Below are 20345 nucleotides of genomic sequence, written 5' to 3'. Positions count from 1 at the left end.
TAGGATGGAGGCGCATGACACAACCAAGGTCCTGATCAACCCAGGTGAGTCAGTTTGAACTCAAAGATTTGAAAGCTGCCCTGTGTCTTATTACCATAGAATCATAGAATCGTAGAGTTGGAAGAGACCGCAAGGCCCAGCCTCTCCAAACCCCTTCTGCCATGCAGAAACTCTCAGTCAAAGCACCCCCAACAGATGGCCATCCAGCCTCTGCTTAAAGACTTCCAAAGAAGGAGACTCCGCCACAATCTCTGAGGAAGGAGTGTGTTCCACTGTTGAACAGCCCTTTACTGTCAGGACGTTCCTCCTAATGTTGAGTTGGAATCTCTTTTCCTGCAGCTTGCATCCATTGCTCAGGGTCCTAGTCTCTGGAGCAGCAGAAAACAAGCTTGTTCCCTCTTCAATATGACATCCCTTCAAATATTTAAACAGGGCTATCATATCACCTCTTAACCTCCTTTTCTCCAGGGTAAACATCCCCAGCTCCCTGAGTCATTCCTCATAGGGCATGGTTTCCAGACCTTTCACCATTTTAGTCGCCCTCCTTTGGACACGCTCATTTCTCAATGTCCTTTCTGAATTGTGGCGCCCAGAACTGGACACAATATTCCAGGTGGAGCCTGAACAAAGCAGAATATAGTGGCACTATTACTTCTCTTGATCTAGACACTATACTTTTATTGATGCAGCTTAAAATTGCATTGGCCTTTTTAGCTGCTGCGTCGCACTGTTGACTCATGTTCAACTTGTGGTCTACTTGGACTCCTAGATCCCTTTCACACTTGGTTTCATTCAGCCAGGTGTCCCCCATCCTATATCTGTGCATTTCATTTATCCATCCTAAGTGCAGTACCTTACATTTGTTATCTTGTCACTCACACCTACCGGAGGGAACCTCACTACTCAGAAGAAGCATTCCTTCTTTCACATTTGAGAATCCAGTCTCAGCTACCAGCAAAGGAGAGGATGCCTCTTCTGTCCCACTTCTAATACTCTCTCAGGAGAGAAAACAAAGCAAGCAAACTTCCATCCCCTTCAGAATTATCCGCTTCTTCATATACAGATTTGATCAATGCATTCACGGTTCATCCATTCATTCATCTTATTTGTATGCAAGTTTAATCAATGCATGAAATGGTTTGCTTTTTGCATTGCATTGCTCTCCCATAGCAACAGCCCCGATTATGAAGCGAAAGGGAATATTTCTTTACACATGAGCGAAAGCCTTTTGTCTTCCCCCTGACCCCTCTTTCTCATCATTCTTCTAACAGAAAAAAGAAATGCGTTCACACACAGCAATGAAGAGCGGAAGAAAAACAAGACGGGAGAGTGACAGGCAGGTCTTCTCCAAACCTTGAGTGGTGAAGACTGGCCATTGTCCATAGGTTACAATGGGGAAATAGTCAGGTTTCCATATGATATTTCTTTTTATGCTACTGTTCTCCATCACAATTGGTCCCCATTTCAATCTTTGCACCTTTTCCTATTGCTGTGCCAGAACTTGGCAAGTTACTCTCTAAAGTAATTTTTGCCTGTTAACTTATTGTAGCATTTTACAAGGAATTCACTGTTGGTACTTATTGCAACGTTTCACAAAATTTTCTGACATGTGTGTGTGTGTGTGTCCCTCCCTATTCACTAGGGTTAAGGGTACAAGACCCCTGTGAATATGGAAAAACCGCAAATAACAAAAACACTATGTTTTTACCTGAAAGGACCCCTCTCTAGGAATCTCTAGGTCCTCCAGGGCAACTCTGTGGTCAAAGTCTGACAGACACTGATCAGAGGACCTACAGAGGCCTAGTAGAGTCTTCTCTCTAGGAATCTCTAGGTCTTTCAGTGCAACTTTTAGTTAAAGTTGACCATAGAGTTGTACTGGAGGACTTAGATATTCCTAGAGAGAACATATTAATCAAATCCAGAAATATCAAAGCTGCAAATATGGAGGGATGAGTGTGTGTGTGTGTGTGTGTGTGTGTGTGTGTGTGTGTATATAGAGAGAGAAATATTTATAAATGGCATAACATTGAAAATTTCCGAAAGATTCCTGTCAAAATGCTTCCTAAAATGAAACTTTGTTGCACCCTCGCCCTGAAATTTAGTGCGGCTGCATCACTTGTAGTTCAACATTTCCAAGCTCTGTCCTGACCACTTCACTTCCCCATCTCCTCTCTCTCCAACAATGTCAACCCTGGCCTGTGCTTCCATCATTTGGGGAATGGGAACAACATACAGATCGTGGTGCATCCCCCCCATTAATCTCCCACCTTCCCATCTTCCAGGAATATGGTTGCATGGCATGAGAAATGGAGATGTCAGCCAGGGAACGGCATTTAAAAGTCCTTGTGCAAGCCAGTGTGGTTGTAGTGGTTTGAGCCTTGGACTACAACTCTGGAGACCAGAGTTTGATTCCCTGCTTGGCCATAGAAGCCTACTTGAGGGATCTTGGTTGAGTCATACACTCTCAGCCCCAGGTTCACCTTAGGGTCACCATAATTCAGAAATGGCTTAAAGGCACACAGTTATAATACTGCCATTCTATTCTTCTCTGGTCAGGCCCCACCTGGAAAACTGTGTCCAGTTCTGGGCCTCACAATTCAAAAAGGATGTTGAGAAACTGGAGCCTGTCCAAAGGAGGGCGACTAAAATGGTGAAGGGTCTGGAAACCATGAAGTCCTATGAGAAACGCCTTAGGGAGCTGGGGATGTTTAGCCTGGAGAAGAGAAGGTTAAGAGGTGGTATGATAGCCCTGTTTAAATATTTGAAGGAATGTCATGTTGAGGAGGGAGCAAGCTTGTTTTCTGCTGCTCCAGAGAATAGGACACAATGGAGCAATGAATGCAAGCTCCAGGAAAAAAGATTCCAGCTCAACATTAGGAGGAACCTCCTGAGAGTAAGGGCTGTTCGACAGTGGAACACACTCCTTCCTCGGAGATTGTGGTGGAGTCTCCTTCCTTAGAGGTCTTTAAGCAGAGGCTGGATGGCCATCTGTCGGGGATGCTTTGATGGAGAGTTCCTGCATGGCAGAATGGGGTTGGACTGGATGGCCCTTGGGGTCTCTTCCAATTCTATAATTCTATGAATTTAGATTCCTCAGCCAAAGGACTCTGCTGCACCCCCAAACTACAACCCTATGGTACCCTATGTGGATCCACAGCAGTTAAAATGGAATGATAACACTATATAATTGACAAATTATCTCAAGAACTGATCTTCATTTGAGAAGAGAATATTCAACTAGAAGGCAGCTCTTTATGTTTGCGTGTGATGCATGCAGTCTGGTCCTAGCCATGTTGACTCTGCAACCTTGGGCCACTCAAAGTGATGATGGTGGCAGCAGCAGTTATTTTAATATTTTACATTATGCCTCATGGCAACAATGGGAATCAATGTGATGAAACCACAGCAGTTAAAATGAAATGATAATACTGTAATTGATAAATGTGAAAGGGCTCTCCCCTTGTCTTCCTTTGTTTTGCTTTTCACGCATGCTCAGAGTATAGGATGCTGGAGGCAGCTGCTGTTTACCTTGTCTGCTGTAGTCATGTCCACATGGCTACAGTGGGATTGGCTTGAGCAAAGTCCCATTCTTTCCCAGCTCAAGCTTTGTTGCATTGCTTACTGCAGATATGCTGCTGCAACATGATACCAAAAGCCTATGTTTCCCCAGCTCTCCTTCACCATCCTCCCAATGCTGACGCTACTAAAAAATAAAACCCTTCAAACCTGAAAGAAGATAAGGAAAAGAGACCTGAGTGGGCCTAAATAGCCTTTATCGGAAGATTGGCTGTCAGTGGCTCTTTTATCTGAGGTATGGCTACAATCTTTTAAATCAAATTGAGATTTAAAATAAATAGATTTGTTGTTGTTGTGTACCCTCGGGTCGTTTCTGATTAAAGGTCATGGGTTTTTCTTGGCAAGTGTCTTCAGAGGGGGTTTGCCATTGCCATCCTCTGAGGCTGAGAGTGTGTGACTTGACCAAGGTCACTCAGTGCGATTACATGGCAGGGCTGGGATTCGAACCCTGGTCTCCAGAGTCATAGTCCAGTGCTCAAACCGCTACACCACACTGGCTCTAATAAATAGATTACTTTAATCTAATTGGCTAAATCTTGTCACAGCGCTCCTAATGATTATTACCATTACTGTATTTAATGTTTACGCCACGTGCTCCAGATATTCAAGGCATGCCATGTTTAGAGGTTTGAACGTTGGACTAGGACTGAGTCCCATCCGGCCTTGGAAACCCAATGGAAGACACACTTTCTCAGCCTCAATGCCAAAAAACGTCCTCGGAAGAAATCTTGCCAAGCCAACCCTAGGATAAGGTTGCCATAAGTCAAGAGGTCCAAAACATAGTGCAGAAATAATCCAGTTTGAGACTACTTTAACTGCCCTGTCTCAATGCTAGGAAAGTCTGGGAACTGTAGTTTTGTGAGACATTTAGCCTTCTCTGTCAGAGAGCTCAGGGGCCACAATAAACTACAACTCCCAGGATTCCCTAGCACTGAGCCAGGGCAGTCAAAGCGGTCTCAAAGTGGACTATTTTTGTGGTGTGTTTTGGACCAGAGTTGACTTGAAGGCATGTAACAACATGCTCTTTATTTCAGTCATCCTTATCACAGTTGATCCTGTCCTTCTACATCTACATCATCATCATCATCATCATCATCATCGTCGTCGTCATCATCCCTATTGAGCTTGGCTGGGATTCACGTGGTGTTGAAACAGAAATGGCGCTCTTTGTCCCTCACCCTTTGCTCATGACTAAATGCTGGAGGGCAGCAGAAAAATCCAAAGTCGCTCTAGTTCTTTGTGCTTTCTCTTTGCCAGCTGCCTTCACTGTGTGCCAGCCTTTTCTCTATGCCAAACTTCCCTCTCATTTCGGGGAGGTTTGGTGTCCATCCTCTCCCCTGCAGCCAAACACATTTCAGCCCAATTCCTCTCGACAAGCCTGTGAATGGATAAAGTTTAAGTTGCTCTTGAGACTTGGCACACTTTGACCGTCTTTGATTCCCCGCATGTAGATGGCACAATGGAAATGAACTACCGCAGCGTTGGCAGGGTTATGCTTATAAGCACGTGCCACCAGATCCTCCTCAACAAGGGGTTTATAAGGCTAGGAGTTATGTGGAAAGGCTAGGAGTCTCTATGGTGGGAAAATGTTTCTCCCCCTGTTCTCCCTTTTGTACCCGCTCTTATGCCCAGTTAGATTGGAGCAAAGGCCTAGCCTGCGCCCTATTTTGTTCGCTGTGTGGTCAACTGGATGCCCACAGGCAAGACCGTAGTACAGGAGTGCCCTTCTGTTCATTTTCCCCAAGGATGATGGATTAGAGATAGACTGCCTCTGAACAAGGAGTATCCATTCCTAACTATCGCTGAATCAGATCAAAGTCCTCTCTCTCGTTCGTAATTCTGTAAACACAGAGGCCCAGCATATACCTCAATGGGAAACCCATGAGCACAATGTTAATTCAGTAGCAAGCAATCACCTTCTTTTCTCCCCCAGCAACTGGTACACTGAGTTCAAAACCTTTCCAGTCCTGGAGAGATAGACAAGTAGCCTCAGGCTTATTACCCCCCACAATGGGGCCAGAGAGGCAGCGTATTTTAGTCAGATGGGAAGATTCCCCTGTTCAGGACTCATAGAATCATAGAGTTGGAAGAGACCCCAAGGGCCACCCAGTCCAACCCCATTCTGCCATGCAGGAAATCTAAATCAAACCATCCCTGACAGATGGCCATCCAGCCTCTGTTTAAAGACCTCTAAGGAAGGAGACTCCATCACTCTCTGAGAGAGTGTCTTCCACTGTCGAACAGCCCTTACTGTCAGGAGATTCCTCCTTATGTTGAGCTGGAATCTCTTAACCTGCAGTTTGCATCCATTGTTCCGGGTCCTGTTCTCTGGAGCAGCAGAAAACAAGCTTGCTCCCTCCTCAATATGACATCCCTTCAAATATTTAAACAGGGCTATCATATCACCCCTTAACCTTCTTTTCTCCAGGCTAAACATCCCCAGCTCCCTGGGTCTTTCCTCGTAGGGCATGGTTTCCAGACCCTTCACCATTTTAGTCGCCCTCCTTTGGACATGCTCCAGTTTCTCAATATCCTTTTTAAATTGTGGTGCCCAGAACACAAGAGGGGATGGACTTTGTGTCAGCAAAAGACATAGACAAACAATCTGAAAATAACCCAGGGAGGAGACAGTACTATAGAGGTGGGATCATAAGACAGCTGTAAACACCCAGGACAACAGTAATAGCAGGACATCTGGCTATTGAGTTTTCTAATAAGTGGTGCTACACATCCCCCCCATGTTTTGCTTTTATTTGTTGTTGTTCTTGTTTTTGTGTGAGTTCAAGTCCTTTTGACTTATAGTGACCCTAAGGTGAAGCTATCATGGGGCTTTCTTGGCAGGATTGGTTCAGAGGAGGTTTGCCATGGCCTTCCCCTGAGGCTGAGAGAGTGTGACATACCTAAAAGTCACCCAGTGGGTTTCATGGCCATGCTGAGATTCGAACCCTGGTTTCCAGAGTCACAGTCTGGCATTCAAACCACTACATAATGCTGGCTCTCTACACCACTTTTAATTCCCTTGTTTTTATTGTAGTTTAACACTGCCGCCTAACTGTGCTGAATTGCCCCAGTTTTCTGGTTACTTTGGAATTCATTTGGAATTAACCAATTACTTTGGGTCTAATTCCGGTGAGAAAGGTGAGACTCTAAATACAACCGACAACAAGTTATGATGATTATGATTGTGATTGTGATTATGATTATTACTATAGTAACTTTGTGTTCGGTATGTCTGTTGGCATCTCCAGAATTGCACCCTTTGCGTTGTGGGATTTTACTCTCTAGTTCATCCTCTCCCAACTTGCTGACCTGCAGATATTCCACACTGCATCTCTCATCCTCCCCATATAGCTTGGCGGAAGATCATGGGAGCTGAAATCCCATTCATCTGGAGGGCAGAAAGTTATAGGAAGAGGGAGGCCACTTGGTTGCTACAGCTAAGGAATTATCACCTCATCCAAATTATTCCTGTTTGTGAAGTTGAAGGCTCTCATGGCCAGCATCCATAGTTTTTTGTGGGGTTTTTTGGGCTCTGTGGCCAAGTTCTCGAAGACTTTATTCCTGACATTTCGCTGGTATCTGTGGCTGGCATCTCCGGAGAATAAACTCTTCTAGAACATGGCCACATAGCCAAAAAACCCCACAAAGAACTATATTTCTGTTTGCTTTGTGAGAAATCCCTTTTATATTGTGGCTGTCCCCAAGGCTGCTTGCAATTTTTATATAAAAACAACAACATGGTACATTAAGAGAAACAAAAAATGCAGCAACCCCTGAATTAATTCCAGGCCTGAGTTAGACCCATCCTCTGCCAAGAAAGCCAAATGCCAAGTACAGTTGGCCCTCCATATCCACGCGTACTTGATCCACAAATTTCAACCATCCATAGTTTGAAAATATTCAAAAAATATATACATTCTAAAAAGCAACACTTGATTCTGATGTTTTGTACAAGGAATACCATTTTACTATGATGTTGTATTTAATGGGCATCCACAAATTTTGTATTTAATGAAAATCCACAGATTTTGGTATCCATGGGGGTTCTTGGAACCAAACTCCAGCGGACACCAAGGGCCCACTGTAAATACTGCTACTCCAGGTAGATCTTTTCCAACAGCCCCTGTGCGCCTTAGCCATCACAACCAATTTCTCCAAGAAGGCCTGACTGTACAAAACATTGGCTCATCTGTCCCTTGTGCTGATACCTGAAGCTCCCCTGGTCTTGTGTCCAGAGAATCTGGAAACATATGGCTTGCTCCTTCCCTCCCTCCCTTCCCCATCCTTATGGACTGCTTATGAACTTTTAACCGCATGCAACTGGGCAGGAAAGGATGGACCATCAGGCAGAGCCAGTGCTGCAGTATCTTGGGTTCCCCTGGAGAAACCTTCCCAGTGTAAACAGTTATGCCTATTCAATAACCTATTTTCTCAAACAGACATGCACCACTAAGTGTGTCTGGCTACATGGACTCCATTTCAGGAGGGGGGTAGGAAAGTGATCTCTCCCTTTCTCGCCTCTTGCCAGACACACTTTTTAAGGAGGGGGAAATTTGGCTGTGAGATGCCACCCACCCATCCAAAGCCCTTGCATGAAGGGAGGAGATGGCGAGCAGAACTGCTCCATTGCTAAGCCAGCGGAGGCCTGTCGCCAGGTGGGGGGGGACCTCTATCCAGATGAGTGGCTGACGTATATTCAAGAACGTAATGTAGAGACACAATTAAAAATAGAATCAGATTTGCAGCTGGCCGACAACTCCCCTCTGCTCACTCACTTTTCTGAGTCAAGCAAATCCCTGCAGTGGGGGGTTATTGTTATTACAGAATCATGCAATCATAGAGTTGGAAGAGACCTCAAGGGCCATCCAGTCCATTAGTATTATCACTATTGGGTTGTTAATGGCAGAGAGAAGTACCCAAAGATTGAATAATAGAAACATAGTGTTGGAAGAGACCACAAAGGCCACAAGAATCTGTCAGAACCAACAGTTCAGATTTCCAGTGTTCAGTCAATCAAGCTTTGTAGGTGAAACAAAAGGCTTTCATTGGAGATGTCAGAAACAGCAACTATCAAAACCACCTCATGGTCAGAAGTAAAGATTCACACACACACACACACACACACACACACACACAAATAATAAAGGCAGTTGAATTGGACAGAATCATAAAATCCTAGAGTTGGAAGAGACCACAAGGGCCATCCAGTCCATTAGTATTATCATTATTAGGTTGTCAGTGAAAGAGAGAAACATCCAAAAACAGAATCATAGACTCGTAGTGTTGGAAGAGACCACAAGGGCCACCCAGTCCATTAGTATTATAGAATCATAGACTCCTAGTGTTGGAAGAGACCCCAAGGGCCACCCAGTCCAACCCCCTGCCATGCAGGAAATCCAAATCAAAACATCCCCAACAGATGGCCATCCAGCCTCTGCTTAAAGACCTCCAAAGAAGGAGACTCCACTACACTCCGAGGGAGTGTGTTCCATTGTTGAACAGCCCTTACTGTTAGGAAGTTCCTCCTCATGCTGAGGTGGAATCTCTTTTCCTACAGCTTGCATCCACTGCTCCGCGTCCTGTTCTCTGGAGCTGCAGAAAACAAGCTTGCTCCCTCCTCAATATGACATCCCTTCAAATATTTAAACAGGGTTGCCAGTCACAGACAGAAATACCCAAAAGCAGAATCCTAGAATCCTAGAGCTGGAAGAGACCGCAAGGGCCACCTGGTCCAACCCCCTGCCATGCAGGAACACACAATCAAAGATATCTGGGGAGAAAAAGGCCTGCTGGGGAGGATTACTTACTTCTCAAGATCCCCAAAAAACAGAGGCAGATGAGGAGAGCCATGGAGGCGGGTGGCTGAGGCATCTTCTGACTCAAGGCAGACTCATTCCCTCTTTCTTTCTCCTCCCCCCCCCCCCCCACTTTGATGTGGGGGGGACAAAAATCACAGCACCAAGTCTTCAATGCTGATTATTTCCTTTGGCAGCCAGGCTTGGAAGAAGAAGAAGAAGAAGAAGAAGAAAAGAGGCTGTGGGAAGAGGCAACGGGGCAGAATGGAGAATGGAGGCTTCTCCCAGAGAGGGATGGATGGGGGGAGTGGGGAAATCCTTTCAATCTCTCCCTAGAAATGCCCTCCAAGCCCCCTTTGCAGTCTTGGGTCCTTCTTGGAGTCAGAGGCGCTGTCCCTGGTGCTGAAATTCCAATCAGGAGGGCAGTCGAGGCGGCGCAGTGCTGTCCCTGGTGCTGAAACGCCTCTCGGCTGTAGGCAAGGGCCATGCGCAGAGACTGGGACTCCCCTCTCTCTGCCTCGACCGCCCACCCCTTTCCCAGCCACCCCTCCCCTGTCTGGCTCTGGGAAGACAATAGCACAGGAGAAAGGTTAGAGCCCAGGCGAGACAGCCCAGGAGGGGAGGGAAAGAGCTGGGGCTGAGCACAGATGCTCCCCTGGCTTTCCCTCTCCTCCTCTCTCTGGCTGCCTTGGCATCCCTCCTCTCCTTGACGCAGGAACAGAGAGAGAAAGGAGGGAGACCAAAACAGGGAAAGGTCTGGGAACTATAAAGCCCTAGGAGGAGCAGCTTAGGGAGCTGGGGATGTCTAGCCTGGAGAAGAGCCTGGTTAAGGGGTGGCACTGATGGTGGCTTCCTCTCTAGTGCCTTGGCATCCCTCCTCATAGAATCCTTTCCTTGATTCAGCAAGAGAGAGAGAGAGAGAGAGACCATATTAGGGAAAGGTCTGGAAACTATAAAGCCCTAGAGGAGCAGCTTAGGGAGGTGGGGGTGTCTAGCCTGGAGAAGAGAAGGTTAAGGGGTGGCATTGATGGTGGCTTCCCCTCCAGTGCCAACTGTCAGGGTGCTTTGATTGTGAGTTCCTGCATGGCAGGAGTTGGACTGGATGGCCCTTGGGGTCTCTTCCAGCTGTAGGGCTGTAGGATTTTATGAAAGAGAGGGAAGCAAATGCTCAGCAGCTGATGAACTGGCTCTATGCTGCTCCTGGACCAGTGTACCCCAACCCTTGGGATCCCTCTGATCCCCTCAGAGTGGCTCCAAGGGACAGCAGCTCTCCTTTTTGCAGTGTTGGGAAGCAGACATCAGTAAGGGAGAGAGGACTGCACCAGAACAGAGCATTGTCAGGGGACTGAGCTATGCTGAGATCTCCTGACAAAGCAAGGGGCTAGCAGCCAGTGGTGCTTTGGTTATCATAGAAAGTATATCATAGAACCATAGAGTTGGAAGAGCCCATGGACAGGAGAGATGGGTCTCCAGAGAGAAAGGCCGCCAGGGTAATGTATACATTTGGGGATAGGGGTTATTTTTTTAATGTGTGGACATAAAGGTGCAAGAGAGGGACATTGAATACCATATATACTCAACTATAAGTCAACTTCATATATAAGTCAAGGGCAGGTTTTGGGCAAACTTATAGATTTTGCTATGACCCGTGGATAAGTCGAGGGCAAAACCTGGGGGCACGTAACAAAGGATCTAAAGGATGGAGCAAAGGAAAACAATGTCAAAATACTTGCAAAATTCCAGCAGGAATAACTGTTTGGGCTCATCTGGAAGGCTGGACGGATGAGAGAGTAGAAGGGGGTTTGGTGTTGTCAGGACACTCTTCCTTTTCACCAGGGAATGGTTCTTTTTCTGCTAAGGGCTAAAGTACAGTAGTTACATTGACCTGTTGATAAGTCAACTCAAGTTTTTGGGGTCAATTTTTTGGCTAAAATTTTTAAACTTACCATATATACTCATGTATAAGTCTAGTAATTTAGGTCAAAACCTTGACCCCAAAAGCCTTAGTTGACTTATCAATGTAACTACTGTACTTTAGCCCTTAGCAGAAAAAGAACCATTCTCCTGGTGAAAAGCAAGATTGTACTCTGTCCTGGCAGTATTGTATCTTAACTCTTATTTAAAAGAAGGAACCATCTCCTGGTGAAAAGCAAGAGTATACTATGTGAAGCACCGACCCCCTCTACTCTCTCATTCATCCAGTCTTAAGAGTAAGCGCAAAGCGTTATGACTGCTGGACTTTTGTAAGTTCTTCAACATTGTTTTGCTTTGCTTCATCCTTTAGATCCTTTGCTATGTTTACCCTCGACATATCCATGGGTCCTAGCAAAATGCATAATTTTGGCCCCCAAACCTGCCCTCGACTTATACATGGGGTTGACTTACTATATAGTCATGTAGATACAGTATACATACAGTACTCTAATTTTCTGCTTGTACTAAGTGTGTGTGTCTGTAAATAAATGAGAGACAGAAGGGAGACTGAACACTCCGCAGCAGCTTCCTTCCAATCAAATGCACTGCAAATCTACAAGGCTACAACTTGCATCAGTCCCAGCTGTCTGGGGATAATGCACATTTTAATCCAGCCAGCACACCTGGTGGCATCAGTTTGAGGAAGGCTGCACTACAGTGTATGCGTATATGGGTGTGTTTGTGTGTTTGCAAAGTGAGGTAGTATAGCTGTTCGCCACTTTGAGTCTCTATATTGGGAGAAAAGTGGGATATAAGAAAATCATCATCATCAGGAAATTGTAGGATGGCCTTTGCCAGCAATGATGCTAATTCCTTGTGCACCCAGACAAGTCCTGGGAATGCGGTGTTGCATTTATTCTCTGTGTGTTTCACTTGTGAAAGCAATGGTGACCTTTTTGCTTCTGTTTTAATCGGGAAATCCAGTCCTCTGAACAGAATATAGGGAGTGTTGCAGCAAAACCCTTGTCCAGAGAAAGAGGGTTGGTGAGCAGGCTAGATTTAGAGCCAGTGAGATGCCATCATGGTTTCATTTAGGTCAGGCAGGGCTTAACCCACAAAAAGGGCCCAGGTGGGATGGGGAACAGCTGTCTGACCGTGTTGAGGGGGCAGTATATTTGCCTTCCAGTCGCCTTCCAACTTATGGCAGCCCTGTGAATTTCATAGGGTCTTCTTAGGCAAGGAATATGCAGAAATGGTTTCGCTGCCAGCAAAATTCACAGAATCCTCAAGTTGGAAGAGACTGCAAGGGCCATCTAGTCCAATCCCATTCTCCATGCAGGAACTCTCAGTCAAAGCATCCCTGACAGATGAAATGTGCAGATATAGGATGGGGGACACCTGGCTGAATGAAACTACATGTGAAAGGGATCTGGGAGTCCAAGTAGACCACAAGTTGAACATGAGTCAACAGTGCTATGTGGCAGCTAAAAAGGCCAATGCTATTTTAGGCTGCATCAATAGAAGTATAGTGTCTAGATTAAGAGAAGTAATAGTGCCACTCTATTCTGCTTTGGTCAGGCCCCACCTGGAATATTGTGTCCAGTTCTGGGCACCACAATTCAAAAAGGATGTTAAGAATGCGTCCAGAGGAGGGCGACTAAAATGGTGAAGAGTCTGGAAACCATGAAGCCTTATGAGGAACAACTTAGGGAGCTGGGTATGTTATGCCTGGAGAAGAGACACTTGAAGAGTGATATGACAGCCTTGTTTTTTAGGGGTGTCATATTGAGGATGGAGCAAGCTTGTTTTCTGCTGCTCCAGAGACTAGAACACAGAAGAGTGGATGCAAACTACAGGAAAAGAGTTTCCAGTTCAACATTCAGAGAAACTCCTTGACAGTAAGAGCTATTTGACAGTGGAACACACTCCCTCAGAGTTTGTGGCATCTCCTTCTTTGGAGGTCTTTAAGCAGAGGCTGGATCTGTTGGGGATGCTTTGACTGAGAGTTCCTGCATGGCAGAATGGGGTTGGACTGGATGGCCCTTGTGTCTCTTTCAACTCTATGATTCTAGCCTATGATTCTATGAAGTGGGGTGGCAAGACCAATACATTTTAGATTGGTGGCTTCATTCCCTTATATATTTATTCTTTAGATATATCACAGTTCAGTCCATTGCCAGTTTCTCCTTGCTGTTTTTTAATGTTTTAAAGCCTCCAAAGAAAGAGACTCCGACACACTCCAAGGCAGTGTCTTCCACTGTCGAAGAGCTCTTACTGCCAGTTGGTCCTTCTGTATGTCGAAGTGGAGCCTCTTTTCCTGGACTTTGCAGGCCCTGCTTCACGGGCGTAGAGCTTTCCGCGTTTGTAGATGGCTGTAGCTAAATCCGACACCCTCTTCCCCCCACACACCGCCCCCGGTCACCCCACCATCCCCACATGCCAGCTCCTTTCTCCTCCTGCTCTGTGGCTCTTCCCTTCACGCATCATGAGGCATGTTTGCCCGAGAGCATCACGCCTGGATGGCAGGGAAGAGCACATGCCAGACACTGTCTGCATGGCTGCCCTTGTGCCTCCCTCACCCAAACCCACAATGTCAGAATGGAGGGGGACCAATATCCTTTGAAAGGGGTCACAGGGGCTGCTTATGTACAGGCAAAAAAGAGGGCATGCATTAGCCATTGGTTTGAAAAGAAGAGGAAAGCAACGTGGAGCTGCTGATCCATCGGTTTGGGCCAAAGAGATGGTAGATCCAGGGACCAACGATCAGCAATGGGATTTCTGGAGATTTCATGGATTCTTTCCCCATACAAGAAGGAGCCAGAGATTTATTTCTGCTTTTGAGAAAACAAAACAAAACGTAGTTCTGATGTTAAAACAAAGCAGACATCCCCTGTGTGTGCATATATGCACACAAGTACCATATATATTCGACTCTAAATCGACGTCATGTATAAGTCGAGAGCAGGTTTTGGGGACAAAGTGATGGATTTTGATATGACCTGTGGATAAGTCGAGGGTAAAACTTAGGGGCAAGTAACAAAGGATGAAGCAAAGGAAAATGATGCTAAAAGATCTTTAAAAGTTTTGACAGGCATAACTCTTTGTGCTCACTCTAAAGTCTGGACGGATGAGATAGTAGAAGGGGCTGATACTTGTTTTCAGTGCTCCGAGAAGAGATTACTGGACATACTCATGTATAAGTCTAGAAATTTAGGTTAAAAATTGACCCAAAAAACCTGAATTGACTTATCCTTGGGTCAATGTAAGTACCATATATATGTGTGTGTGTGTGTGTGTGTGTGTGTGTGTGTGTGTGTGTGTATATATATATATATATATATATATATATATATATATATGAGATGAAAGGCAAGAGTTTAGTCTGCCCTGGAAGCACTGACCGCCTTTTACTTTCTCATCCACCCAGCCTTTAGGATGAGCACATACAGTTATGCCTGCTGAAAATGGGTAAGTTCTTTGCCTTGTTTTCCTTTGCTTCATCCTATACAACATCCTTCATTGCATGCCCCTAGGTTTTACCCCTGACTTATTGTATCATGGGTTGTATCAAAATCCATAATGTTGCCCCCCAAACCTGCCCTCGACTTATACATGAGGTCACTTATAGTTGAGTATATATGGTAAGTTCTCACCTATCACCAAATAATGGTTCCTTTTTTGATAAAAGTTAAAGTACGGTACTTGCGTTGACATTGGATAGGTTGATCCAGGTTTGTTTAGTCAATTTTTAATTTTAAAAAAATGTAAATTAAAAAAAATCAGAATTACAAATACAAATACAGATACTACTACTACTAATAAAGATACAACACATAAAAAACCCAGTGCCACAATTAACACACACACACCCTTCCCTTTGCCCCTGTGCCATCCTTTGGTGGTTACTCTCCTATTCAGCCTTTCTATCTCTACGGAAGCCTAAGTATCTCACAAAACTACTGTTCTCAGAAGTCCCTAGCATTGAGCCAGGACAGTTCAAGCGGTCTCAAACTGGATTATTGCTGCAGTGTGTTTTGGCGCTATGATATGAACAGTACCTGCTGCACTCTGGTCCTTGCTTGTACCATCCTGGTACAGGGGAACCCTCTTGTGAGCTGGAAAGGTAGCCATATCCATTTATGCACTATTTTTATATCATGTACTATTACATTATTCACTTATCCCTCCATATTTGCTGGGGATAGGGGCACAAGACCCCCTTGAATATGGAAAAACAGCAAATAACAAAAAAACACCATGTTTTTACGTGATAGGACACCTCTCTAGGAATCTCTAGGTCCTCCAGAGCAACTCCGTGGTCAACGTCCAACAGACACTGACCAAAGAAGTGTGCTGGAGGAGCTACAAAGGCCTAGTAGAGTATTCTCTCTAGGGATCTCTAGGTCTTTCAGGGCAACTTTTAGTTAAAGTTGATCATAGAGTTAAGTTACACTGGAAGACCTAGATATTCCTAGAGAGAACATATTAATCAAATCCGCAAATATCAAAGCCACAGATGAGTGTATTCAAATAATCAAGTTAAATGCACCCTTACATTTATTCTATCTTTTCTGTTCAGATCTGATGGGAGGAACCACATCAGTAAAACAACAACAACAACAACAAATAAATACATTATCTCTGCTATTTATTTGTATCCCAGAAATGGGCAGCTTACAAATTAAAACACGTATGGAAGGTTACATATAAGATGTAATTGTGAAATATAATGAAAGTCTGGAATTGCAAATAGACTTTGGAAATGGCACAGTTTTGGAAGACTTTCTCGCAGCGGGAAGGAAACAGCTAAATCGACTCACTGCTTGCTTTGAGAAGAATTTCTCTGAGCAAAAGACAAGCATATATGGCGGCAACTAAAAAACCAAACTGAAATGCTTGATCATTACGGTACGATGTTTGGGCTTCCAACATTTTCAGCTCCTCTGAATAAAATTGAAAGCAGTACCCAAGGTAGCATTTAAGAGAAGATGACAGTTGCCATCCTCTCGGCTGAAATCACGAGGTGTTAAAGTGATAAGTCTATAAATCTAGACATTCATTCTTTTCTTTTCGCCCCGCATTTTTGTGCCTGATGGTGTTTCTATTCCTGTCACCTACAAATCTCATATGCTTCCCCCCCCCTTTCTTGCCAACTGTGCTTTGATGATTCAGCATCCTTGGCTTTAATAATTCACAAGAGCCAAGAGTGAGACAATTGTTTAAGGGGAGGAAAGAGGTGTTGGATGTTGGACAGTCCTGCAATGGCAGAAAGATAGTGAGGGATTGATAGTGTAAAGTATGAAGATGCTGCATTGCCTCCCAGCCCACATTCAGCTCCCCCAAATAACACTGCCATCATTTTTTGCTTGTGGGAAAGGAGAGTTCCTCAAGCAAGCCCTGCAGAACAATCGCTTACGCAGCTCTGGCCCTTCCACATGTAAGCACACTCCAGCTGGGTTTTGAGGACAGGGTCAACATTCAAAATGACCCGAATAAACTAGAAAGCTGGGCCAAAGCTAACAAAATGATATTCAACACGGAGAAATGTTAAGGTACTGCACTTAGGGCAAAAAAACGAAATGCACAGATGTAGGATGAGGGACACCTGGCTGAATGAAACTACGTGTGAAAGGGATCTGGGAGTCCAAGTAGACTACAAATTGGACATGAGTCAACAGTGTGATGCGGCAGCCAAAAAGGCCAATGCAATTTTAGGCTGCATCAATAGAAGTATAGTGTCTAGATCAAGGGAAGTAATAGTGCCACTCTATTCTTTGGTCAGGCCTCACCTGGAATATTGGGTCCAGTTCTGGGCACCACAATTCAAAAAGGATGTTCAGAAACTGAAGCGTGTGCAAAGGAGGGCGACTAAAATGGTGAAAGGCCTGGAAACCATGCCCTATAAGGAACGACTGAGGGATCTGGGGATGTTTAGCCTGGAGAAGAGAAGGTTAAGAGGTGATATGAGAGCCCTGTTTAAATACTTAAAGGGATACCATATTGAGGAGGGAGCAAACTTGTTTTCTGCTGCTCCAGAGAATAGGACCTGGAACAATGGGTGCAAGCTCCAGGAAAAGAGATTCCAGATCAACATTAAGAGGAACTTCCTGACAGTAAGGGCTGTTCAACAGAGGAACATATTCCCTCAGAAAGAGTGGTGGAGTCTCCTTCTTTGGAGGTCTTCAAACAGAGACTGGATGGCCATCTGTCAGGGATGCTTTGATTGAGAGTTCCTGCATGGCAGTATGGGGTTGGACTGGATGGCCCTTGGGATCTCTTCCAACTCTACGATTCTATCATGCTATGATTTCTTTTTTTAATTAAATCTTTTGAAATCATTACAAAAATAATAAATCACCAGATGCGTTACCAACGAAATTTCCAACATAATATACAGTGCATACATACACATATCAATACATACCTACTCATCTTTTAACTATACGGCCTTGTGGTTTAACAGTCTATTTGGCAATGATTTCATAGAATCATAGCATTGGAAGAGACCCCCAAGGGCCACCCAGTCCACACAGGAATCAAAGCACTCCCAATGGATGGCCATCCGGCCTGTTTAAAAACCTCCAAAGAAGGAAACTCCACCACACTCCAAGGGAGCGTGTTCGACTATTTCTCTTCCCGAGGCCGAAGATGTGGGGCAAATTTATCCCCCCTCTTCCGCAAAACCAATTTTGTCCTTCCAGTGCATCCCCCAAATCTGCGTGTGAGTGAGTATGCATCTGTGAGTATGCATCCCCTTAGCAATGTGTGAAGATTGCCACAACCTTGCCAGCGGCGGAAAAGGTCACACTGCATCCAGGCAACGGTGAGTTTCGATAATGGATTTTCTGTGTCCGAGGGCAAAGGTGGCAGGGCCCTCAGAGGAGGGAAGGCCGGGGCAGAAGATGCCTTTCGGGGGAAATAAAGAGGAGCGAGAGTCCTCTTTCCCTGTGTCCTTTTGCTGAGGTCTTTGTGGCAAGTGGTGGATCCATTGCGGATGGATGAACTTAGCAATGTTCCTCGGCATCCTCAAAACATCTGCTCCAGAATCACATGTGGAAACAGCCATTAATTTGATTACAACAGTCGAACTAGAAAGGCCTCAATGATGGGGGATCTGTCAGAGCCCCGTCTCCAAAAGACTAAGCATAATGCCACATTCACCTATGTACTAAGCATACAGCATTAACATAGTGGGAATGTCGGAGGAAAGAGAGAAGATTCTCAGAAAGATCAGGGATGCACAGATGTATCAGTGATCTTATGTGGGGTCAGCCCCATTGTGAGGCAAAGGGAGAGTTGCCTCAGACAGCAGATACTGGGAGGTGGCAACAAGGTGTTGGTTGAGAGGCATGCGCCATGCCCCTTGCTTGTTGCTTTATGGGCTTGTTAACTGCTGAATTGACTCAACTCATGGAGACCCTATGACTGAGAGACCTCTAAGTCGCCCGATCCTTGGTTGCCTTGCTCAGTTCTTGTAGATTCATCGCTGTGAACTGTCTGATAGAGTCTATCCACCTGGAATGTGGTTTTCCTCTTTTCCTACTGCCCTCCACTTTACCAAGCATTATAGTCTTTTCTAGTGAGCCCTTTCTTCTCCTGATGTGGCCAAAGTACGACAACCTCTTTCCTTCCAGGTAGAGTTTGGGCCTGATTTGCTCTAGGACCCATCCGTTGATCCACTGACTGCCACATGCCTCCAGAACGGCTGCTGCTGCCCAGTAGCCATTTGGCACAAACAATGCACAAGCAAATACATAAAGCCAACATATAATCATTCATCCACATCTGTTACTTCCTTTCCAGGTTTCTGTAGTCTGTTTATTAAATACCTTTTATTTTTTCTTCTATTTATTATTTCGAGCCTCTCTTTTACGTTCTTTGAGTCTGAACGGACCGTTTGCATCAAAACTTGCTTCCCGTTCTAAGGTGAGATAGATGCCAAACACGTCCTTGCTTTTACATACGCCATACTCACGCATCTCTTACATTTCCTTCTGCGAAGTTGAAATTAACTTCTGGTCCCAAATATTTCTGTCTTTTCTGCTTCATTGAAATCAGAAAATTCTCGCCAGCAATGGTACTGACCACTAAGTGTCCTATAATAAATGAATGAGCAAAACATTTATTTATACTCCCTTTTTGTAATAAGACAACCAAAGTGGCTTACAGATAGCTTATCTGCCATTCTCTGACCATTAAGAGGTGCTGTCCTCTTTGAAACCGTCCTTTCTTTCAGGTTTGACCCTGCTTCTTTCCTTGAGTTGGTAAACTGGTGCCTGGACCACACCAAATCTGGCAATAGGTTCATCTGCATAACCATCTATTCCCTGGACCTAGAAACTTAGTGAGGCCTGAGACACTGCTTTTCGGGCTGCTGGCCTTTTCTCAGGGCAAAAAGCATGCTGTCTCTTTACCTGGAAAGCACATCATTTGCAGCCAAAATGCAGAGTCACTGGCTCAGGGGGCCATAGGCTTCTCTCTTGAAACGCAAAGGGAGACTGAGGCGTCTCTCGCTTTGGCATCCATGGCAACTGGTCCAGAGAGACCCCAGCCAACGCTGGCATAAATATTTCAACACACATAATGTGTGCCGGCCGGTCTGTGAGCAAAGAAAACTGCCGCCGAGAGGATGGTGCCGGCTTGTTTTCTGCTGCCTCAGAGGGCCATAGGTGTCATGGTTTTAGGTTCCAGGATGGTGTATCTGGATTGAACATTAGAAGGAACCTTTTGACACAAAGAAGATGGAGTGAGCTTTTTTTCTGCAGCTCCAGAGAAGAGGGCAAGGAGCAATGGATTCAAGGGATAGAGATGCCACCTCAGCATTAGGAGGAGGTTTTGAAGACCTGTTTGGCAGTGGAATAGGCCTCCTTGGAGAGAGATGCAGTCTCCTCCTTTGGAGGCTTTTAAACAGAGGCCAAGTGGTCATCTGCCAGGAGTGCTTTGACTGTGTATTCCTGCATGGCAGAATGGATGGCTGAGAGAGTGTGACTTGACCAAAGTCACCCATTGGGCTTAATGGCTGAGCAGGGATTCAAACCCAGGCCTCCAGGGCCCAACACT

General features: G+C 45.2%; 1 protein-coding gene across 1 annotated transcript in view; it reads right to left on the bottom strand.

The window, feature by feature from the left end:
- Positions 1-9493, bottom strand: part of CHRNB2 (cholinergic receptor nicotinic beta 2 subunit) — a 38842-nt gene extending 29349 nt beyond the window's left edge. The window contains exon 1 of the mRNA XM_089482794.1: positions 9384-9493. Coding sequence (XP_089338920.1) covers positions 9384-9447 — 64 coding nt within the window. The 5' untranslated portion in view covers positions 9448-9493. The remainder of the gene's footprint in view (positions 1-9383) is intronic.
- Positions 9494-20345: the final 10852 nt, after the last annotated feature.

Source organism: Sceloporus occidentalis, unplaced genomic scaffold (assembly GCF_023333645.1).
Source record: "Sceloporus occidentalis isolate IW3139 unplaced genomic scaffold, rSceOcc1.0.p SCAF_20, whole genome shotgun sequence".
In the NCBI taxonomy this organism is placed as follows: domain Eukaryota; kingdom Metazoa; phylum Chordata; class Lepidosauria; order Squamata; family Phrynosomatidae; genus Sceloporus; species Sceloporus occidentalis.
This window is presented reverse-complemented; position numbering and strand designations above follow the sequence as displayed.